General features: G+C 41.1%; 2 protein-coding genes across 2 annotated transcripts; one reads left to right on the forward strand and one right to left on the reverse strand.

Annotated features, from left to right (window-relative positions):
• Positions 1 to 290: 290 nt before the first annotated feature.
• Positions 291 to 746, reverse strand: LOC137641033 (uncharacterized). The gene has a single exon (XM_068373483.1). The coding sequence runs from the start codon at positions 744 to 746 to the stop codon at positions 291 to 293; it is 456 nt and encodes a 151-aa protein (XP_068229584.1).
• A 20,934-nt stretch (positions 747 to 21,680) lies between these two features.
• LOC137641034 (uncharacterized) lies at positions 21,681 to 23,662 on the forward strand. Its single transcript, XM_068373484.1, has 2 exons — positions 21,681 to 23,177; positions 23,381 to 23,662. The coding sequence occupies exons 1-2, from the start codon at positions 21,681 to 21,683 to the stop codon at positions 23,660 to 23,662; spliced, it is 1,779 nt and encodes a 592-aa protein (XP_068229585.1).
• The last annotated feature ends 1,494 nt before the right edge of the window (positions 23,663 to 25,156 follow it).

Raw genomic sequence — 25,156 nt, forward strand, 5'->3', positions numbered from 1 at the left:
ACCGACACTTCAGGTTCAGGTTCTGGGGTGAGGCATAGCCTTTACAACGGCGCCAATTTGTCAGTCATAACATAGTCCTGCACTGCTCCCCCACACTAGCATAAGGAGTTGCTTGAAGGATTCTCGGTATTAGACAATTATAATTGGTCTTGCCTGCATTCTCATTATGTCCACGAATACAATTAAAATACTAACACTAATATAATGTTTACTAAATACAATTTCATAAAATTTACAGCACTGTACATCTTTTTAATATCACCAACCATGCCTATCTTTTCTTCCCTGAATCATAATTTTATTCCCAATAGGTTATTCATTACATCAGGTCCCTTTGCAAGTAGGTCATTCAGAGATATTCCTTGATATGATGCTGCAGCATTAAATACTATTCTCACTGGGGTTGATGAGGAATATGACTTATAAACTCCATTGTGGGGTAAGTAGAAGATTGGACCTTCGTAATCCAGCTCTGACTTCAATAATTTTTCTGCTACCCCTCGATCCAACATATCTTGATTTTTTTTCCTTGATATTCTGTGCATTGTGTTGCTCCAAGCCTTTTCAGTCTCTTTTTTGGTAGCCTTCAATCTAGCTAAAGCCACAGAAAAATTATATGGCAGTTTAGAACGGTTAAAAATCCAAGGATACTTAGCTATCCAGCATGAATTTTCTTCATCATAAGTTAATCCATCTTCAATGAGTTTGAGCTTTCTTTCTTCCTGAATAGTTAAATTTCCCTTCATTGAACATTCTCAACGTTTGCAACCTCCACATTTTGGGATAGGTCTACACTGCATTCCCAAACTTTCATCTAAGAAATAATTTTCCACTAATTTACTCACGTTTGGTTTAGCCCTGAAATGCCAATCAGTAGTGTCATTGGGACTTACATGATTAATTTGAACATAATACTTCTATTCACCTTCCTTCTCAACTAATCTACCCCTAATGTAGAGTCCAAAATCATTGAACAATAATTGAATATATCTACAGTTTTTATAACTTGAGGCAATTAAGTACAGTGATCTGATCCTATTAACAGCTCTACAGTATATGTCCCTCCAGCTTTTGAATGTGTTGTTCCTCCTGCACTCCCAGTAGTCTTGCTATTTCTCCCAAATCCATATGATGATGAGCAACAGTTATTTCAAACACACCACAAACTTCCATAAGTTTTTCCATTCCTACTTGATCCCTCAATGATATTTCATAAACATAGCTATCCAACTCCTCTGTGTGATCACCAACCATAGTCATAGATAATTGTATAGAGATACCTTTGAGTCCCAATTTCTTTGCCGTTCTAAATGTAATTAAACTAATGTTACTTCCTGCATCATACAACGTGGGGATAGACTTCCCTTCACTATTAACAAATCCAGTCATCAGAATTGCACATTTCTTACTCAAGTAGTTACTTGTGGAATCAATTGTTGAATAACTTGGATTGTTAAATAGAGGATGTAAAATTTAATGATGATGTTTACCACACACCTCTCTATTCACCTTTATCCTACATGGAAATCTTATCTCACAATCCCTGGAGAAATGTCCCATTTCTAGACAGGCGTAGCAAAATCTTGTTTGTCTTAAAAAGTTCATCTGATGTTTAACTGACCATTGCTTAAATGTCATACAATCCTTCAATTCATGAGTTTCACTATCATGGACAGGGCAATATTTTCTTTTCTGATCACTATTATACCTTATTTTATTAATTCTACCTGTATTTTTTTCCTTTGCTAATGTTAAATAGGAATTCCAAACATGATTTTCCACCACAGCCTAAACCCAAATCTGCATTTAACAACCATACATTTAATAATATCACATTTGATAACAATACATCTTACATTAACAATAATACATATAGTAATAGAACAATAAATAACAATAATGCACAATGAACAGCACACAAAAAAATGTATACCCACTCAACTTACAATGTGACCGCCCATTCTTAGCCATGATAATGAAATGAATACACCATCTCTCTATACACTGCCACCGACACTTGTCAGTCATAACACCATCCTGCACTGCTCCCCCACACTAGCATAAAGAAGTTGCTTGAAGGTCTCTCGGTATTAGACTATTATAATTAGTCTTGCCTGCATTCTCATTATGCCCACGAATACAATTGAAATACTAACACTAATGTAATGTTTACTAAATGAAATTTCATAAAAAATTCCAAAAATACTAATTATAATTTACACCACAAAATAACACTGAATCTTAGAACATGAACAATATAAGTCAATCACAAATGGCAACTACACTACAATAATCATGACAATGCCACCTGAGGCAGTGACAAGTACAACTAAGAAAATCCCAAGGATGGGAGATTCTCTTCTCCTTGGAGTAATCTGACAGTCAATGCGATCGCTGCTTCTACCAGAGCAACAAGATGTTTAGTAATTCCACATTGCCCAACAGTTGCCATTTTACCACATAGCCTACCTACTCCCCAGTATTTATCCACTTAATACATGTGCGTGAATTTCATTAATTGGGACATTACGACCAACACATATATACAAACTATTATGATGATGATAGCCAGTCAAAAGACCCAATAACTCCCTATAGATCCACCAACTTTAAACTAAGGTTCTGGTGGAGTCGATGTGGGAATTAAACCTTCATGCGTTGTGCTATGTTCCAACAAACACTACTTGATCATTGAGTCACGGAGGCGCCAAATTTGTATGTGTGCGTTGTCGGCCATGAAATATGTGTGTGTGTTCATGACATGCTGTTATAAAGTACATAATGTGAGGGAGATTAATTTACATCATGATCATCGATAATAATTTTCATTGCTCTCTCTCTCTCTCTCTCTCTCTCTCTCTCTCTCTCTCTCTCTCTCTCTCTCTCTCTCTCTCTGTGGTGGTTATGATCTTTACATTACCTGCTCCTGCCTCTTCTGCTGAAAATACTGGTTTACGTTGAAGGCTCTTTCTTTGGCTTGACTGTAGATGCGAGCGAGTTGGTGAGCTACCATTATGTCTGTGTCAACACATACAGTGAACAGTATACTGGCAGGCTGTCATTAGTACCAGAAAATAAAAAGAAAAACTTCTGCCGGCTTATAATTCTACCAAGCTGGGTGCCTTGTCTGATTTTAAACCTCAAACTTACTTATTAGCTCTCAAATGATCCATAATTAAACAGGCTCATGTATACAGCATATACATTCCATTGAATCGTATAGCTTGTCTGATCATAAATCTTAAACTTACTTATTAGATCCCATCAAAATGACTCTTCATTACACACGGCTCATACATACAACTGCGTTGAACACATGTTCCACGGGCAATCCTAACAGAACAGAACTGCAACTCAGTGAAATATGTATGCCAAATTTCTTTATTCTTGTACTAGTCTCTTATGTATTAAAAGTTTATTTTCCTTTAATATGCTAAAATGTTGGCTTTTATATTGTATCAGTAGGCTATGTGTTTATCTATCGATAATGTCTTTGACCTAAATCAGATAGTAAGTGCGTCACTTGTTCAGAAAGGAAGGCAACGGTATACATCGCCAATTTCCTGCCTTGATTCCCCCAGAACCTTAGTTTTAGATTGGTGGGACTATAGTGGTAGTATTTCCTATTCCCTTGAGCATTGCATACCAGCATAAATCATTCTCAAATCCTAAACGTAAAATGTACTATTGCGGCCAATAATGTCTGTCCACTCCGGATGAAAGGTCCACATAACTACCGCTACCTTTCTGGAGGACAGGTTAATGCTGGCACCCAGCCTAGCGGTACAACAACTACATCGTGTAAACTATCATGAGGGCAGTGGAAGCATTTTTGGGCTCAGGCTATGTCGTGCTGATGGAAGGGTTCCTAAAGGTAGCCTTCTAAGGGATATTTGCTACAGTGATACTCCCATAGAATTAAAACCAAAGATCTCCAGGATTCCAACTCCTGGCACAAGTATCCAATAAAGGATATCGTATAAAATCAGGGGACGTATTATTAGATACGACACATGGCAATCTTCACCTCAAATAGAATTAACACTTCGATGTAAGGGGGAAGAGTGGCAAAAAGGAGGAAAGGAAGAGGTGCCGTTCTAGGTACCCGGTGGATTCCCTTCCCTACTACTACTCTGACTCTATTCCTATTCTTGTAGCCTGCTAAGAGTGTGTGTGCTCTCCCTTAGCCCGGTGTTTTTTTTTTTTTTTTTCAAGATTTGGATTTTATTTCATCATGCAATCATCAGCAACTTCATCATCTGGAAAGTTGAGTATTCAATCTTTCCTTGGTGTAATTTTGGTCTCACTTTTCACGGTTAAATTCATTAATTTAAGTGTGTTTTGGTGAGCATTGCCGATGCCGGAGGCAGCCATTTCATGACTGCTGTCGCCCCATTATATTATCGTATCTTATTTAGATAGTCTGGCGACCCTTTCCCAGCTATACGCTTTCATGTTAGCTATTTAGGCAATTTATATGAGATGTGATATTACATGCATGAATTTTAACTTTTTAAGTTATCATTTGACTTTACATTAACGTTTGTTTGTTGATGGAGTGGTGAGAGAAGTGAATGCTCGAGTGCTTGGACGAGGATTAAAACTGGTAGACGAGAATGACCATGAATGGGAGGTAAATCAGTTGTTGTTTGCGGATGATACTGTACTGGTTGCAGACACAGAAGAGAAGCTTGGCCGATTAGTGACAGAATTTGGAAGAGTGTGTGAGAGAAGGAAGTTGAGTGTTAATGTGGGTAAGAGTAAGGTTATGAGATGTACGAGAAGGGAAGGTGGTGTAAGGTTGAATGTCATGTTGAATGGAGAGTTACTTGAGGAAGTGGATCAGTTTAAGTACTTGGGGTCTGTTGCTGCAGCAAATGGTAGAGTGGAAGCAGATGTACGTCAGAGAGTGAATGAAGGATGCAAAGTGTTGGGGGTAGTTAAGGGAGTAGTAAAAAATAGAGGGTTGGGCATGAATGTAAAAAGAGTTCTATATGAGAAAGTGATTGTACCAACTGTGATGTATGGATCGGAGTTGTGGGGAATGAAAGTGACGGAGAGACAGAAATTGAATGTGTTTGAGATGAAGTGTCTAAGGAGTATGGCTGGTGTATCTCGAGTAGATAGGGTTAGGAACGAAGTGGTGAGAGTGAGAACGGGTGTAAGAAATGAGTTAGCAGTTAGAGTGGATATGAATGTGTTGAGGTAGTTTGGCCATGTTGAGAGAATGGAAAATGGCTGTCTGCTAAAGAAGGTGATGAATGCAAGAGTTGATGGGAGAAGTACAAGAGGAAGACCAAGGTTTGGGTGGATGGATGGAGTGAAGAAAGCTCTGGGTGATAGGAGGATAGATGTGAGAGAGGCAAGAGAGCGTGCTAGAAATAGGAATGAATGGCGAGCGATTGTGACGCAGTTCCGGTAGGCCCTGCTGCTGCCTCTGATGCCTTAGATGACTGCGGAGGTAGCAGCAGTAGGGGATTCAGCATTATGAAGCTTCATCTGTGGTGGATAATGTGGGAGGCTGGGCTGTGGCACCCTAGCAGTACCAGCTGAACTCGGTTGAGTCCCTTGTTAGGCTGGAGGAACGTAGAGAGTAGAGGTCCCCTTTTTTGTTTTGTTTCATTTGTTGATGTCGGCTACCCCCCAAAATTGGGGGAAGTGCCTTGGTATATGTATGTATGTATGTACATTAACGTATTCGTGCCGGAGCCCCGGTGGTACTTGATCACCTCTGGAAGGAGCCCCTCCTTCTGGAGCAGAGTGACCTTTGCTCGTATTATGCGTTTGTAAAGTGTTTTCCCCTGTTTAGCCTCTATCTTATCATTTCTATTCGATTCTGATGAGTTTATATATTCTCTCGAATCTATGGAGTATTCCAGATAGTTGTGATAATGGTCCTCTCTCTGAGAGAAGAGGCTAATCTCTTCCTTCCCTCCCTGAGTTGTGCCACCGGCTTAGGTGGCCGTCGCTGTCTGTCCTCGTTGCTGTCAAGTAGAACGATGTTCTTCCTGCCTCCGGCTTTGAGACAGACAGTAACATACTCAGGGTGCACTTGTCTTGCCGACGGCAGCGTCATCAGCACGAGTAGTCCTACTTCCCAGCTCATTGTTTTGAGGAGGGTGACATGGCCTACCACCGCCTCTTACAACAATGAACTCTGACGTCTTGTGACGGCGTGTCGTCACAAGATTCTTTCGGTGGTACTCTGACAATCACCCCGGTTGCGGTACCGGGAGGCGTTCTGTCGGCAGTAGTTAGATCCTTCGTCTCACTGCTGCCTTCTCCCTGACTTTCCTTCCTTGATAGAAAGTTGATGAGAATGAGGGAGGGCTGAGACGTCTTCTGACGGCCGTCGGCATGAAACCTGATATACTTTGAAAGTCCTCAGCTCTCTCTTGAGTTGCCATTTGCATTCTTTAGCCGCCGGCTCTATTGCCGGCGGCAGGCTAGTATGCAGATGGATGGCAGCCAGAATCTGCCAGATTCTTCCCCCTTCCATTGGAACTTTCACTCTAGAAGGTAGATTGTAATTGGACATATAGTTTTCTGATACTTCCCACTATTATGTTCATTCATAATAGTGGGAAACCCTCCTTCTTTAATCTTTCTCTCTTTCTTTTGGTTAGCACTGTCAGGTACTAACCTACTGCCGGCAGTCTACTGAGTATAATTATACGGTGGTATATATGTTTTCCAACATATCCTGTGTTTCCTATCGTAGACGATTGTAGAGATAACACTCTTTTATTGAGGTTGAGTAATCCCTCAACATCCAGATGGTTTTCTTTGATCATCTGGGATTTACAATACCCGATCTGTATTAATACAATACTACAGGTGGTTGATGTTGGTATAAATTACTTACTAACACCAATTCTAGTTTCTAGAGTTACTCTCCCTTGTAACCTTCCCTATAAGGGAAACTTAGTATTAATACAGACGGAGGTCTCAGCAATAGTCTGGGAAGAGAATACACTGGGATATGTGTATTTTATTATTTCCCTTCAAGCTTACTATCCTAAGTTACCATATACAATAGTGATTACTATTGTTATTATATAATGCTTGCTTTATATATCCCTGAGATACAAGATGTTATACTCATTGAAGTCTTCTCCTTCTTTACAGGATGATCCTAGGGAGAAATGTGGAGCGGTGTTCTGCAACCACAAGGGGAGGGACTTCAGTGGCCACACGAAGTGTAGGTCTCATGCCCCCTGCTGCACCATCACAGGAGTCCTGAAGTATTGGAACCTGAAACGCTGCACCATCTGCTTGACTCTTTTAACCAACAGCTTCGGCGAAGCCCCTTTAGTTACCCTAGAGACTAGGGACACGGTGAGGGATACCCTTCGCAAGTGGGTAAGGGGGTTCCAGAAAAACTTCCCGGGACCATACCTACCGAACGACTCCCTGAGGCGTATATTGTTCCCCAAGGCTCTTCCTAGCGCGGTGGTGTCCCATGAACAGCTTAAATCTCCCTTCATCCAGCTGAAGGTTGACTCTGACGCCAATAGGACCATAGAGGACATGGACATCCAGCAAGAGAGGATGTCAGAAGTGTCCTCTGACACAGAACAAGACCTGCTGCACGGCATCCCTGAAGAGGACAAGGATCTTCCCCTCATGGAGGAAGAGGAATCCCTTTCGGCAGCGACAGAAGACCCCCAGTTTGCTTTGGCCGCATACCAGTCGTTACCATCGACATCCTTTGCACCGACTCCACAACCTGTTGCTCAGGCCAGTGCGAGTGATGAGATTTTGGCGTCTCCTAAACTCATGATGGAGTCATTCCAACAGGAGCAGAAGGCCATGCAGGAGTCGTTCAGAAAGTAGCAAAGGACCATGTAGGAGAAGATTAACTGTCTTCGGACCACCAAGGGCACATCTAAGAAGCCTCTTAGAGTGTCCGATCTTCCTCATTGCGCCAAAACCAATCCCTGGAGGTATGCGGAGCACATGCCCATGATGGATGGGAAACTGTTCGTCTTTGAGAAGCTGGGATCCAGACCTATTGAAGACCTTGAGTTCTGGCCTAGATTCTCTGCTTATCCCAAGTGCTATGTGAGACTGTGGGACGAGAGTGCAACCCGAGAAGAAACGGTCCTTAAGGAGGTCATCGTGTTTGAACACAATAAGGCGCAGACCATCCTTCTGAAGACCCTGAAGGGATTGGGCTATACCAATACAAAAGTTTCAGCACTGAGCAAGAAGCACGCTACTTTTCTTGCCCCTTCCTCGATCTCTTTTTCATTTACAGAGAAAGCGTTCGACTCTGTCGTCAAGGCTGCCGACAAGGGAAAACCCTGCCCGACTTTGGAAGAATGCAAACCATTCTCCCTCGCACTGCCTACTAGTGAAGGAAAGTGGAAGGATGTCCACCTAACCTTCTCCATCTCCAAATTAGACACAGAGATTGCTGGACGGCAGTTCAATAAAAACCTTCCTAAGTGGCCAGACCTTCTTCTGAAGAAGGAACAGGAGTCGAAGGAGAGACTTGCAGCCTCTCTCTCTCATCAGAACTGCTTAGAACTAAGTGTGAGCAAGCATTATGCCCCAGAAATCTTCCTTTTCCTGGCCAAGTCTCACATAGGTACACTTGTGAAGGACTTTTATGCTTTCCTCAGGGCGAGGAGAGCTTGCAGAGAGTTCGTCCAGGCTGCAGCGACTATTCAGCACGAACCACGGAAATTGATTACCTCGAGCATCTGGGGTAAAGACCTCTTTCAACAAGATCTGGTCCAAGAGGTCATTGCGAGGGTAGCGATGGAGATCAGGAACCTTCTCCAAAAATGGGCTATGCCCTCGAAGAGGAAATCTTCTATGGAGGGAGGTCCCCAACCCAAGAACAAGAGGGCAAGGAGACCTCGAAGACCTGCGAAAGTTCCCACCATAACCATGACCATAGTGCCTCAGACCACCTTCCAGATGGTCCCTCGGCACCTGGTAACTCAGTCACCTGTTTTCAACCATATCTTTGAAAAGCAGTCGACTTCCTTTTGTCCCAGCCAGAAAGGAAGAGGTTCCAGGAGAGGTTCTCCAAGAGGTAATTTCTCTCAGGGCCAAGGAGGACATGGTCACGGAGGTAAGCCTGCAGGATCCCCCAAGCAATGAGGGGTTTCTGGTAGGGGGCAGACTCCATCATTTTCGGGATCGCTGGACTTTCGATCCCTGGGCCCACAGCCTAATTATGAATGGACTTGGGTAGAAATGGAGCAAAACTCCGCCGTGTTTTCCAGAATTCTTCCAACACTCCACCACCTTGTTAGAAGAATATATCTCGGAACTCTTGACTAAGGAGGTGATAAGGAAAGTGAAGTCCATCAAGTTCCAGGGAAGGCTGTTTTGTGTTCCAAAGAAAGACTCAGACAAACTCAGAGTCATTCTAAACTTGTCTCCACTCAATAAGTTCATCGAGAGCAACAAGTTCCGGATGCTTACTCTGCAACACATAAGGACCCTTCTGCCAAAAGGGACGTTCACGGTCTCAATAGTCCTGGCAGATGCTTACTGGCATCTCCCGATGAGTCGCCTCTTCTCGCCCTACCTAAGATTCAGACTACAGAAGAAGTTTGTCTTCAGAGCAATGCCCTTTGGACTGAATATAGTCCCAATTATATTCACCAAGCTAGCAGACACAGTCGTTCAATAGCTACGCACCGAAGGTATTCAAGTGGTAGCTTACTTTAACGATTGGTTGGTATGGGCAGCATCCAAGCTTATTTGTCTGCAGGCAGCTCAAAAAGTGATCCAGTTTCTAGAACACTTAGGCTTCAAGATCAACCACAAGAAGTCTTGTCTCACTTCAGCTGAACAGTTCCAGTGGTTGGGAAGCCAATGGAACTTAAAGTCACACCACCTCTCCATTCCATCCAAGAAGAGGAGAGAGATAGCGGGGCCTGTCAGGAGACTAATCTGTTACAAGAGGATTTCAAGATGCCAACAGGAGAGAGTCTTGGGCTCTCTACAGTTCGCAGCAGTGACAGACCCAGTGCTAAAGGCATGTTTAAAAGATGCGTCAGGAGTCTGGAGGAAATACGCATCGAAAGCTTGAAGAGATCAACTAAGGTTGACTCCGGCCTTGTTGTGCAGACACTTAAAGCTGTGGTCCACAGTCAAGAGTCTTGCACGGATAGTTCCCCTGCAACCACCACAACCATCGGTAGTGATCCATACGGATGCCTCCTTGGAAGGATGGGGAGGTCATTCTCACGACAGGAAGGTGCAAGGGACTTGGTCGTGCCAGTTCAGAAAATTTCATATCAACATTTTGGAAGCTATGGTAGTGTTCCTGATGTTGAAGAGACTATCTCTTCACAGATCAACCCACATCAGGTTGGTCCTGGACAACGAGGTGATAGTAAAGTGTCTAAATCGACAAGGCTCGAGATCACCTCACATCAACCATGTGATGTTAGTCATCTTCTACCTGGCAAGTAAGAAGAGATGGCACTTATCAGTAGTTCATCTACAAGGGATCTACAATGTGACGGCGGACGCTCTATCCAGGCGAAAGCTCATAGAGACAGAATGGTCCCTGGATGCAGACTCATTCTCCTTCATCTTGGGAAAAGTCCTAGAACTGCAGACCGACCTCTTCGTAACGAGCGACAACAAGAAACTATCTTTTTATGTAGCCCCTTACCTGGACCCTCAAGCAGAAGCGATGGATGCCATGTCTCTAGACTGGAACAGGTCGAATTACATTCACCTGTTTCCACCAACCAATTTCCTGCTAAAAGTCCTCGACAAGCTAAGAACCTTCAGAGGGACGGCAGGGGTGGTAGCCCCCAAGTGGCCCAAGAGCAATTGGTTTCCTCTATTCCTAGAGTTGAATCTGAAGTTGCTCCCACTGCCGAATCCAGTGCTGTCCCAACTGGTCCAGAAGTCGACTGTCTACGCTTCATCCTCGAGAACCAGCAACCTGCATCTCATGATTTTCTCGCCTTAGCGGCGAGCAAAATGTTTGGAATCTCAAGGGATAGTGTTGACTTCATCGAAGAGTACAAGTCATGTTCTACTAGGAGACAGTACGAATCGTCATGGAAGAAATGGGTGACCTTTGTGAAAGAAAGGAAACCGACAGAAATATCGATAGACTTGACTTCGGTCTTGCATTCTTCATACACCTCCATGAGCAAGGCCTGGCCTCTACTACAATTACTTCTTGTAAGTCAGTCCTGGCTAGACCACTTCTGTATGCTTTCGAGGTGGACCTCTCAGGTGAAATCTTTAATAAGATTCCGAAAGCATGTGCTAGACTCAAAGCCTACAGCCCCACCAAACCCCATCACGTGGTCTTTGGACAAAGTCTTGCACTATGCTTCGAACCTGGATAATGAGAATTGTATTCTAAAGGATTTGACGCAGAAAGTTATCTTTCTGTTTGCAATAACCTGAGGGGCTAGAGTTAGTGAAATAGTGGCCTTATCTAGAGATGAAGGCCATATCCAGTTTCTGGACTCAGGAGAACTGAATTTGTTTCCCGATCCTGCCTTTGTAGCTAAGAATGAGCTACCCACCAAGAGGTGGGGTCCTTGGAGAATCTGCCCATTGAAGGAAGATGCCTCTCTGTGTCCAGTAGAGTGTCTTAAGGTCTATCTTCAAAGAACTTTAAACTTCAAGGGAGGACAGCTCTTCAGAGGCGAAACCTCATGATCGAACCTATCTTTAAAACAACAGAGAGCGAAGTTCACCTACTATATTCGCAAGGCGGATCCTGACAGTACACCCGCGGGTCACGATCCGAGGAAAGTTGCTTCTTCGCTGAACTTCTTTCAGCATATGGACTTTGAGAGACTCCACTTGTACACTGGGTGGAAGTCATCCAGGGTCTTCTATAAACATTACATGAAGCAAGTACAAGAGATAAAACCTTTTTTTGGTGGCAGCTGGTAGTGTGATTAAACCTTTACAGTGCTTCGGGTGTGTGGGTATACATACCCACTTGTGCAGATCATAACTACTATTGACGCACTGTTCTGAGTAGGTGCATATCTGATCGATACACCAGTGCCGAGTGGACGTTTGTGTTACGGTGTTTTATGCATTTCCGAACATCTGACTATGTCAGATATATTTGGTTTTCATATCTCCATTGAGTGGCATTATTTTGATAATTTATTTATGTATATTTTTTCTATATGAGAAAATATGTGTTTTATGTATTGTATGCTGGATTAGATACATACTTTGTTGTAATTACATTTTGATCATCTAGTTGCCTAATAAAATACTTAAACTGTATTTGCGTCTTATTACTGCTACCTCAGTTATAAGCTAATAAAGTATGTTAGAGTTTTACCAAAACCTTTTATGGTGTTTAGGTTCTTGAAGTCACAATATTATTTTCCTAAATGAATAATCATGACCTTAGGTCCTTAAGGTAAGTTAACAGGGTACGTTTCAAACTCTACCATTTTTGTTCCAATGGGAAATACAAACCTTGAATCCTTATTGTCGACATCAACATTTCTCTGCTGGGGGCCAGGATGCACTAAGCTGGCTTCAGGTTTGGTATGCGTGAGAGATCATTGGATTTCCACAAATAGGTCTAGTAGACCAGATAAGGAGAATCTATTCATGGTAGAAGGCACATACACAAACCCACAACTAATAGTAATTTCAAGACATTTCTCTAGCATACTTCCATCAGCATGACATGGCCTGAGCCCGAAAAACGGATTTTGATCAAAGTGAAAAATCTGTTTTTGGGTGAGATGGCCATGTTGTCCTGATGGAACCCCCCCCCCCCCCCCCACTTTTTTTTTTTGCTGTTCCCTCCCAAAATTACTTTATCTGTGGCTATTTCTGCTTAACGGCAAGAATAGGAATGGAGTCACAGTAATAGTAAGGAAGGGGATCCACCGGGTACTTAGAACGGCACTCCTTCCTTTTTGCTACTCTTCCGCCTTACATCAAAATGTTAAATCTATTCGGGGTGAAGATTGCCATGTGTCGTATCTAAAAATACATCCCCTGATTTTATATGATATCCTTTATTGGATACTCGTGCCTGGAGTTGGAATCCTGGAGACCTTTGGTTTTAATTTTATGGGAGTATCACAGTAGCAAATATCCCTTAGAAGGCTACCTTCAGGAACCCTTCCATCAGGACGACATGGCCATCTCACCCAAAACTAGATTTTTCACTTTGATTAAAATCCGTTCTCTCTCTCTCTCTCTCTCTCTCTCTCTCTCTCTCTCTCTCTCTCTCTCTCTCTCTCTCTCTCGATTGGCAGTACCCGCTACAGGGCAAAGTAGCGTAGGGTTGCCGGACTGCAATTTTTTTTTTTTACAGGAGTGCAGTGAGAGGACTGGGATTGGCTGGGGTAGGTGATCAAGGGCTGATGCTTGACAAAAAGTGATATAATCATTAAAATATAAAGAATAAAATTCTGAACATATTGGAGAGAGAGAGAGAGAGAGAGAGAGAGAGAGAGAGAGAGAGAGAGAGAGAGAGAGAGAGAGAGAGAGAGAGAGAGAGAGAGAGAGAGAGTTTAGAGGCAAAAGAAGTATAGAGGTGATGATTCATAATCTTTAGGAGTCTGGGAAATAATTCCAGGAGAGCCTCCCTATTCTGATTTCCAGACCCAGTTTGGAGGAATACAGTACGAACACTCTTGCACTCAACAAACCATAGAACCGCAATGAACACGGTTTGCTAACCATACACACGTTTAATTCCAAAGATATATCGGGACTGTCAACCTTGATATCTCCTTGATATTGAGACACTGCTCAGGGCATAAAGTAGTGAATCCCAATCAAGTAGGTTTGGACAAATTACGTTAATAAGAGACAGTGACACAAAATACGTTAGGGGGAGCAGCACTGTAAAAGTTGGGTATTCTAAAGGCTACTGAGAGGCAATATTATAGAACAATACAATAGGAATTGGCACCGATAACTTTACTTCAGACAAACATAAAACTGACCTTAGTCATATCTTATTTAGAAAGACAAGGTCAGGAACTTCATCTTATATTCATGATTGACCTCACACAATTAAAGCAAAGGGACTCATTGTCTCGTATGATAATAATAAAATTTGCCTGCAAGCACTTAAGCTTACATTACTTAACTTCAGACTTATGCTACACGAGGTGCAAGTTAAAAGCAGTACATAACTTTAACCCAAGAATGGTATTTATTTACACAAAGCAGCACAGGAATTTTCACCTAACTGACACGGAAATTTGAATTAGTAGTGAACAAAATGACATAGGAAACAAAATGCTTTAATAAAACGTTAATAGCAAAAAGGAGTTAATTCCAAAGTTAACTGGTCTAACCAACCTTGCAATCAAAGTAAAAATCCTGAAAATCATAACTCGAAGTACAATTGAGCATATTCAATACATAGGCTACTCCTGAAACAAAAATCAAAATCAAACAGAATGAGCAAAAACATCTTAGAGTGCTATTTGTAGAATACTGTACCGGACACACCAATTAAATTAAGCCAGAAAACTACAGACATTACATTTTAACTAATGTCCACAAATCATATAATTGCATAAAACAGTTAGTATTTCTGGCCAGATTAAGCACCAACGAGTACTCACTCTTGAGACTTGATCCGTCGTCTTTTTGGGTCCGTTATGGAGGACCAGGGTGATTTTTCTTTAAGAACATCAAGTCTTGAAAGAAGGCCCGTTTCGTTTCCCATTAACACATGAAAGCAGATACTGGCTGGGGCTGTTGAACCTGACCAGATTTAGGACCCTAAACTTTTGGCCATTAAAATGAGACGGTCTTTGAAACTTATTGGTTTCAAAGTGTGGCGGGTTACTCCGCAAAATAAAATAAACGACCTGTTCCAACCAGGTCATCTCTTCAAGTGGGCTGGTTAAAAGTTCCTGCTGTGGCCACTTGGGTTATATCAACTTAGTAAATGGTTCTCTTCCATTTTTCCCCCTTGTAGGTGCTGAATGGTGTTTTTATAGGTACAAGGACAATTCTTGCAGCTCCAGGGGGAAGTAATTACGAGAAAAAAAAAACCTACAGTCTGGCATAAAAATTATAATACATACAAAAGAAGTAAGAGGCATTCATCGGCTGTTACATTTAACAATCCTAACTAAACAGACTTATAAATAGATGCAGAGATGTAAATAATTACAAGCTAAAACTAATGGGTTTTGCAAATTAACGTGTTTTGTAAACATAAAGCAATCATTTTAAACCTCCTATGTCTGTTCATGAGCATAGCAAGTACAAAGTTAATGTTAATGTAGTCTTATCAAATGAATTTCCAGTGAACAGCTGAGTGCTCCAAGGGAATGTTGTCACCTTTATTGTTCATCCTCCTCATGGATATTGTAATGCATAGACCAGTCAGATATGGTGGAGAAGGATTGGACTGGATTGGTGATAGAAATTTAGCAGACCTAGAATATGCTGATGATGCTGTCTTTGTTAGTAGAACACCACAGGGTTTGCAATGCTTGCTTACCAGAATGCATGAAATATCACTCGAGGTTGGGCTGAAGATAAATAGAAGAAAGCCAGAGATGATGAGAACAGAGTATGCAATGGAAGATGAAATATCATTGGAAGGAGAAAGGATTAATGAGGTAGAATTATTTAAGTATTTAGGAACTACGATCTCCAATACAGGGTCTTTAGAATTAGAGTTTAGTGAAAGATTGAAAAAAGCAAATCAGACAATGGCTAGGTTAAGAAAAATTTGGAAATCAAATCGCCTGAAATTACATATAAAAATCAGACTACATATCAGTTTAGTGAGATTGGTGTTACTCTATGGACATGAGTCATGGTATGACAGTGAAACAATCTCCAATAGATTTAGTAGATTTTGAGGACAAAGTCCTCAGAAGAATATTGGGAGTTGACAGCAAGACAGGATTAGATATGAGACTACAAGGGAGATTACTTAAGTGCCATATGTGGATGAGATCATGATGAGGGGCAGATGAAGATGGTTTGGGCACGCTCTTAGCACTTCCCAAGGGAGATTAGTTCACCAAACGTTCAGCTCAGCTCCTTAACCCTGGATAGGTACGCTCCTCGGACACCCCTTTAAGGGTATACTCGGTCACGCGCGACCCCGACGCAAAAAAAAAATTCTTGAAAAATCTGTTTTTGCAGTAACCTCCTTTTTTTTTGGCCAAAAAAAAATTCAATTAAAGCCTAAAACTACTGTAAAGATAAATACTACTCATCTGCAGAAAAACTATTTATTATAAATATTTTAAAAAATAAAGTAGAAAAAAAAGACCTTACATAAAAATTCATAAAAAAAAAATTATACATATATACACAAATCCTTTTAGGAATTGATTCTTGAATGTTTAGGACACATCTTGATGTATTTTGGATGAAGTCGGACCCATGGAGGTGAAGATCTGAAATGAGAAAAAAAGGGTAACCTTTTTTGGCCAAAAATATGTGTCCAAATTTCATGAATTTTTTTGGGTACCCAAATGAAATAGGAAGTGGCTAAATTTTTTTAGGGAATAAATATATTTTATCCTAATATAGAATTATGTAAAAAAATCTTCATTATTTTGTAAATTACATTTATATCAGGGGCCATATCTAAAGGTCCTTTTTTGAGTACTTAGAAATTTCCTAAAAAAATACATATATTTAATATATAATATGATATTTATGCAGGTAAAAATATACCAAAATATCACTAATTCTATAGGGAACAAGAATGTATATAGATAGGGCAATTACGCTTCGGATATGTCCACAAAATGGCCGCCAACCACACTGACTCAGACTCCCTAATCCGCCACCTGAAATGTAGGAAGGGTATGTCAATTTCAAGGTGTTATTTACTAATCTAATTATTATATGGTGGGTTGCTGGATGATCGTCGATTATTTTACGACTATAAAATTAGAATTCTGACCCAAAAAAAAATTTTGAAGGGAAATAAAATCGAAAAAAAAAATTGTAAAACAATATAATATTTTAGCTAAAAAAATTTGATGATATTCAATCAAAAAAGAAGTAAACCAAATTTTCCGACAAATAAACATCTAAATAAATCATTACTCTGTGATAGTTCCTTAGTACGTAGTAATTTTGAAAGAAATGAGAAAAAACGAAAAAGTGACAATCGCAGGAAAATCGAACACATACCTATATATACGCCATATCTGGCTAAAAATAAAGATGGGCATGGGTAGCCAGTTCATCTAAAAACACTTTCCAACACTATAAAAATATAAGTTTTGCGACACTACTTGCCAATTCCTTACGGTAACATGACTAAGCAAAAAAATGCAAAACAAATAAAAAGGGGCACTCGATGAAAAATGGCAATGAGCTAATGGTGGGCATTTCAGAAAAAAAAAAATTTCAGCCACGTGCTAGCCAAACCATCAAGGCACATTTTCCGACAAATAAACATCTAAATCAATCATTACTCTGTGATAGTTCCTTAGTACGTAGTAATTTTGAAAGAAATGGGAAAAAACGAAAAAATGGCAATCACAGGAAAATCGAACACATACCTATATATACGCCATATCTGGCTAAAAAAAAAAGATAGGCATGGGTAGCCAGATCATCTAGAAACATTTTCCAACACTATAAAAATATAAATTTTGCGACACTACTTGCCAATTCCTTGCGGTAACATGACTAAGCAAAAAAATGCAAAAGAAATAAAAAGGGGCACTCGCGGAAAAATGGCCAACATTCTAATATACGGCATCTCAGATAAAAAAAAAAAGACATGCACGTAGTAGCCCAGCCACCAAGACACACTTTCCAACAAATAAACATGAAAAAAATCAATACTATACGGCAATTCCTTACTACGTAGTAAATTTTTACAAATATTGAAAAAAAAAAACAGAAATTGGCAACCGCAGGAAAATACACCATATAGGCTACCAATATCTACGGCGTATCTGGCAAAATCAAAGTCATGCATGGGTAGCCAGATCATCTATACACACTTTCTAATGCTATAAAAATAAAAGTTTTGCGATACTATTTGCCAATTTCTCACGGAAAAATGACCTAGCCAAGAAATGAAAAAAACTGAAAAAGGAGCACTCGCGGAAAAATGGCAAACATTCTAATATACGGCATCTCAGATAAAAAAAAGACATGCACGTGTTAGCCCAACCATCAAGGCACACTTTCTAACAAATAAACATGAAAAAAAAATCAATAATATATGGCAATTCCTTAATATGTAGTAAATTTTTACAAATATTGAAAAAAAACAGAAATTGGCAACCGCAGGAAAATACCCCACATACCAATATCTACGGCGTATCTGACAAAAACAAAGTCACGCATGGGTAGCCAGATCATCTAGACACACTTTCCAACACTAAATAAGCAAAAGTTTTGCGACACTATTTGGCAATTTCTTACGGAAAAATGACTTGGCCAAAAAATGAAAAAAAAATGAAAAAGGGGCACTCGCGGTAAAATGGTCCTCGTGGTGATGAACGACATTTCAACTAAAAAAAAAATTATGCACATGGTAGCCAAACCATCCACCAAGACTTTTCACAACTGATAACCTATACAAGTTGCACCATTCTACGACAATTTCATAATACGTAATAACTTTGATAATTATGCAACTTACCTTAGAAGGGTAAAGTCGGTTGCGCTCGACCCCGACGCGTCTCAGTAATCAGGGAAGGAGTACAGCTACAGCGAGGCACATCTGGACACTACTAGAGCGTGTAGGCGAGACACCGACTGCAGGTCGATCACCCACAAATTCAGTCACGGGGGTGAGTCACGTGAGAAAAACATCTTTTGTTTTGACGCTCGGGGTCGCGGACGACCAACCGTACCGTTCCAGTGTTAAGGCACTAAAAGAATTGGAAGACCCAGGCATATACGGGTGAGAACTATGAAGCGTGAAGTAGATGATGAATGGAGAAGTTTTGAATTAAAAGCTGAAGATAGAGACGACTGGCGAAGTCGAACCGAGGACCTTTGCGTCAATAGGCGTAGGAGATGATGTTACATGAGCATTAGTGAAGAGAACGCACTCCAAGCCTTTCTATTGCTAATATGCACATACCGGAGCTCAGAAATCTGAAACAATATTATCTAAATATGAGGGAGGGGATGAACGGTATAACAGTACAGGGTAATGATGAACATGTTAGATGAAATGAATATTAAAGGTATGACGAATGAAAAATAAAGATATAAAAAATGAAGGTTACAAAGGAAACAAATGAAAACTGGTGCACAAACTCAGGGAATACCGGGAATATCTAAAATAGACCGTGGAGAGAATTTCCACAAGTAGGCCTACTGAAATGGATAAGAAAAAGGGTCTTTTAGGACAAGTAAAGAAACAATTCATAGAACTTTCATCCATTAGTGAAGAAATGGAGATATTGCTAAATAAACTATAAAAAAATGAACTTAGATATGGTGAAATGAATATCATGATTGACACTACTCATTCTGTAACCACATCGAAGTCTTTTGAAAAGATTTGAATATTTCGCAACAGTTTTCCTTTAATATATTATCTAGGAATATCTTGAAAGGAAAGATGTCCTTGTCATTATGAATAGTGATTTTAGCTTAGTTTTCTAAAAAAAAAAAAAAAAAAAAAAAAATAATAATAATTAGGTTGTCTGGAGAATACAAAAAAAGACATAAAGGTTTAGATGAGGGAGATGAAATAAATCCTAAAGTTGTTACTACATGGAAGAGGTGCAAAGTTATGTGGTTTGTATCTTTATAACCTTAGGAGAAGTATCAACTCGCAAATGCATTTCCCAAAATTGGTATTGCATACCGGTATGAAGTTGCAATATTAGTAACACATGTTGATTCTGAGCGCTAGTTTTTATGTTAAGAATCGCATACAAACATCTCTTGGTGCTGAGAATATAAAGGCAGTAATGATAATTTGTATTGAAAAGGATGTAGGCAACTTGAATGAATGAACTATGAAACTAATTTTCGGGAATTTCGAACTGATCATTCGAAAGTCCCGCCATTTAACTCCACAAACGTTACGTTAAATTGAGGGAAGGATGGAAGATCTCGCGGGCGTTGAGTCGAATGACTGTGGTCTAATACGCGACGGTATTGGGGGCCTAAAACTTAACCACCTGGTAGGGAAGGAGCGGGTGTTAAAGAAATTGAGTATTTGTAATCTATGAATCACGAATGTAACGTCATTTTACTATACCACGATGAAAATGTCTTATGTATATGTTTAGAGCCAAGGACTCCCTAAGCTAGTGGATTACGGCAAATTATGGCCTTCAGCCGAATCATTGAACCCCCACTTGTATTTAAAATAAGACTTTAACAGTTTCTCAGTCTTGTGGCAAATAAAGAAGCTTTAACCAACCCCTTATAAATTAATAAGGTAAGAATTCCCTTCCCCCTGCCAAGGACACTTTAGTCAGCGCAGGAAATCGGAGTTTTCGTCGGAGCTGCAGAGCTCCGATCGTCCTCTCTTGCCTAATATCCCCAGAACAAGTAAGTTGTCTATATTGTTACGTCTCTGCTCCTTGTATAACCAGGTCGGTTTTCCCATAGTTTGTAAGTGTGATGTGAGATTTGTATCTGTAGCCTATATATTTCGGTGATCCTTGTGATTGGGGATCAGAGTCATTCACTAAATTACGATAGAAAGCCTTGTTATGTGGTCTACCAAGGTATTTTGTTGAAATTGGGTGCATTTTGTTCTTCTTTTAAGTCCGATGTGGTCTTAGTGTTTTGCGAGCACGTGTAATTGTTTCAAGTCAGATATTTCATTTATTAAGCAATGTAAATGTTTTGATATGTTATTCCCTTTTCGAACAACTATTTTTGTAATAAAATTGTAAAGTGTAGCCGTATTTTGTTTGATTCCTGAACGGTTTTTGGGAGTCTTACCTCTTCAAGGTCTTGCTATCCACCCTTAACATCGGGCTTAGAACTAATCATATAATTGTCGAAGTGAAAATCACGACAACTGGTCCTTCAAACCAGATAGCAAGTGCCTCCCAGAGCTAGAAAGGAATTCAGTAAAATATGAGCTTTAGAGTAGCCCTAATAGGACATAGTCAACTCCCCCCGAATCTGCTGCAATGTTCGGATAACGAAGTAGAAATTTACCGTAGGCCAGGGGGCCTGGTCAATCAATTCTTGAACGACGACTTACAATATTAGAATAAAAGATATGATCTGATTGTCTTATACCTGGGAGGGAACGACCTGGCAAACGACCACCCCAAAACTGTCTGGGATAACTTAAGGGTCCTGGTCGAACGATTGAGGAACGTTACTGAGGTCGTTGCTATTTGTGACGCTAAAGTTAGGGAGTACCTGCCCGACAACAGGTTTGCGGTCAATCCATCAGAGTACGTTGGTAAAGTAAAGAATCTTAACGCACGGGTCTCAAAATATTGTTCAAAGAGGCATCAGTACGGTGTGAGACACCTGCCGATGAATTCCAGAGCCTACCGCGAGGGCAGGTTAAGGAACGGAGTCCACTTTGATCAGTCAATCCGTAATGCTTTCCTCAACCGTTTGATGAGGCTGATCAGGAGAGAGAGAGAGACGTAGCAATTAAGGTCCTCAACGTCCCGATGTGCGATCGACCACGTATGTCAGTTTTTTCTTGAGTCCCTTCTTCTTAACGTAGATATAATTTCTCTTTTCTTCTTGTTTTGCCAAACTCTCCCGAAATTAAAGTGAAGTTAGTCAAAATGGCGGTGGCCACGATCGTGCACATCGAGGCGTCAATGGGCCTCATAGTAGACTTGCTAAGCCAAACGCAACGCGCGCTGATAGAGACATACTCTGAGTCCGTCAATCGGAATCTGGTAACGGAACTGCAGGAAGAGGTCAGACAGCTGAGAGAGCTGTACAAAAATCAGTATGTCAAACTAGAACCTAGTTTGGAAGCCCGAATCAGGCACACGCTGGGTGAAGCTACGCGAGCTTCTACCCTTCTATACAATCATATAGACAAAGTGAAAAACACTTCAACGGGGAATGTTGCTCTCCCCAAGTTGAAACCGCTACCTCTCCCCACGTTTGAAGGGGAAGTGCAGGAATACGTTTCGTACCGTGAGCTCTTTACGATACATGTAGATAGAAGAGCCCATTTAGATGATGTATCTAAATTTACCTATTTGTTGGGGACATTAGGCAAAGAGCCGCGTAGAATAGTGAAATCTCTAAGTGTAACCGCCGCGAACTATAGAATAGCGTTAGATCTTCTAGATAAACAATATGGCAATGTACACCAGACGCTCGTGATTTTGCACCGAAAACTAGCTAACATAATTGTGCCGTCACTAGACCCCGTAGAGCTCAAAAGGTTCCATTTCGAGTTAACAATCATAATTGAACAAATTAAAAGGTTGAGTAAAGATGATATAGGCCAGGGCATGGTCATGAGCCTCATAAATCAAAAATTATCAGAGGGAAAGCTCTACAGAAAAGTGGTCGAGCATTTAAGAAAATGTGATTACACGTTAGAAGAGTTCTTTGAAGCAATAGACTTTATTATAAGAATGCACGAAGACGATGCATTGCAAAGAGGCGACAGACTTGAGCATGATAAAAGACCAGACAACAGTGTGAGACCGAAATTCAAACCTGTCCACAATAATTCTTGCCCATTTTGTAGCGAACGGCACCCGCCTCACGGATGTCGCCAAGTAACTGACGTAGCTGCCAGACGTCGCATTTTACTTAAAAAGGGGCCTCTGCTTCAATTGTACAAAACAGGTCATCACAGTGATAAATGTCCCGTCCCAAATTCTTGCAAAAATTGTAATGCCAACCACCACACAGCAATTTGCGATGATTACAATGCGGGAAGACGACCGCAATCGATCCCAAATAGTAGCAATAGTCAATCAACAACGTCCCGCCCCGTAGTGAATGCGACGCCTATACAGCACGAAACTGCCCCCCGTCATTCAAAGGCTAAAGTGGAATCTAAGCCATGCAAGAGCGCAAAGATCGCACAGAAGTCTGACGTAGACCTCCCATGCACCCTCTTGCCAATGGCTATGGCAGAAATCCATCAGAAACAAGGTAGCAAGCGAGTCCACCTATTCCTCGACTCAGGAAGCCAAAGGAGCTTCATATCGGTGAAAATCGAGAGTCAATTATGCCTACCGGTGGTAGGACGAGTATCATTGAATATAGCTCCATTTGGCTCCGCAGAAATAAGTGGACAATACAATGTAGTGAGTTGTAGGGTTGAGATGGGAAAAAGAACCGTGCGAATGAAGCTAGTGGCACACAAAAACGTACACGTTCTAATACATAACGCTGGTTATGTAAAGGTCAGACAGCATCTGTTGAGCAAGGGAGTCACTTTAGCCGATCCAGCAAACAAGTCCGATATACTGAAAAATGTCCACATATTAGTAAGGGCTGATTATTTTAGCTACTTTATTATAGGCATAGAGAAGTGGATGGGATCAATCTTTTCCTGACCCATAATGGTATGTCCCCATATGGGAAGGTGCCGCAGTGGCTATTGCAGGGGGAAAGGATTGAACAGGTAAAAACGCTTAGAGTGTGCAAAATCATGAACGAACCATATCAGTTTGACGTAGATGAATGGTGGCGTTTGGACCGTGTTGGCATCGCCCCATCTGAGCAATACACTGTTCGCGAGGCGGAAGCCATGCGAAAGGTGTCGCAAAGTGTTGTGAAAAAGCCTTAGGGATATCAGGTTAGCCTACCATTCGGGTCGGATGCTAAGCCAGATACGAACTATCGAAACGCTGTAGCGCAGTTAGAGTCGTTGCAAACTAAATTCAGGAAGGATAGGGAATATTTTGATCAATACCAGGGAGTGATAGATAAATATATTGAAGCGGGTTTTATATCTGAAGTGAAAGAACCCACGGTGGAAGGTTACTATATGCCGCACTTTGGAATCAGGAAAGATAGCCGCACCACCCCCCTTAGAATCGTGTTCAATGCCTCGGCGAAATCAAAGGGTAGTAAGTCATTGAATGAATGCCTCTTACCTGGCCCCAATCTAGTAGAATTAGCGTATCATTTGATCATAAGGTTTAGGTTGAACCAATATGCTATGTTAGCTGACATCAGCAAAGCCTTCCATCGTGTCTTGTTGGATCCTTGTGATGCCAAATACACACGATTTCTGTGGCGCGAGGCAGCAGGTCGAGCTCTTACCTTCACCTTTAGAATCATGGTGTTCTGCATCACGGCAAGTCCATTTTTGTTACAACAAGCGTTAAATTATCATTTCAAAGGGGAAGGTAGGACAGATTTGGTGAAGTCTTTTTATGTGGATAATTATCTGGCCACTTTCGAAAATCTAGAGAGCATGAGGCAAGAGCATGAGTCTGTCAATAAAATCTTAAAAGGGGCGGGTATGCCTTTAGAAGGGTGGGCGTCCAATCACTTGACCTTCAATAGCGAGAAACAGTAGAGAGAGCCTGTGAGTGTGAACGTGCTTGGGCTGCGATGGGCCCGGGACGTAGACAGATTGTGTGTGAAAGAAAGCAAGAGAATCTGTGAGTTGGGGGAGGGACGGGTGCCTACGAAGCGTAGGGTACTTTCCCTGTTGGTCTCAATTTACAATCCGATAGGTTTGATAAGCCCATTATTTGTAAGAGGAAAACTTTTCCTCCAACAACTATGGGAGGATGACGTGGGTTGGGATGATGTGTTAAAAGGAGAAAAAGCTAGAGAAGCGAGTGAGTTGTTGAGTGATTTGAAAGCGGTGAGCGAAATCACTTTTCCAAGAACGATAGGTAGGAAAGGTTTAGAACTCCATGTATTCACCGATGCCAGCAGTAAGGCATACGGCGCAGTGGCATATACCAGGGACAACTGCAATCAGGTAAGCCTAATAACTAGTAAAATGAGGATCACTCCGAAGGGAATGAACAAATTGACAATTCCCAAGCTAGAACTGCTAGCATTGTTGCTAGGCAGCAGATAAGCAAAGACCCTCAAAGAGCTGATAGAGCCACGAGAGATAGTCATGTGGACTAACAGTAAGGTCACGTTGGCATGGGTAGCATCTCCCGAGGCCAAGGACCACAAGAACATCTTTATAACTAACCGAGTGGCGGAGATTGTTTTTCTTCAGCAGGTTTGTCGATTCAGTTTGATCCATGTCCCCAGTAAACAGAACCCTGCTGATGTCCTGTCCAGAGGTGCAACGACGCAACAACTGCTA

The sequence above is a fragment of the Palaemon carinicauda genome, chromosome 5, assembly GCF_036898095.1.
Source record: "Palaemon carinicauda isolate YSFRI2023 chromosome 5, ASM3689809v2, whole genome shotgun sequence".
NCBI classification, from domain to species: Eukaryota; Metazoa; Arthropoda; class Malacostraca; order Decapoda; family Palaemonidae; genus Palaemon; species Palaemon carinicauda.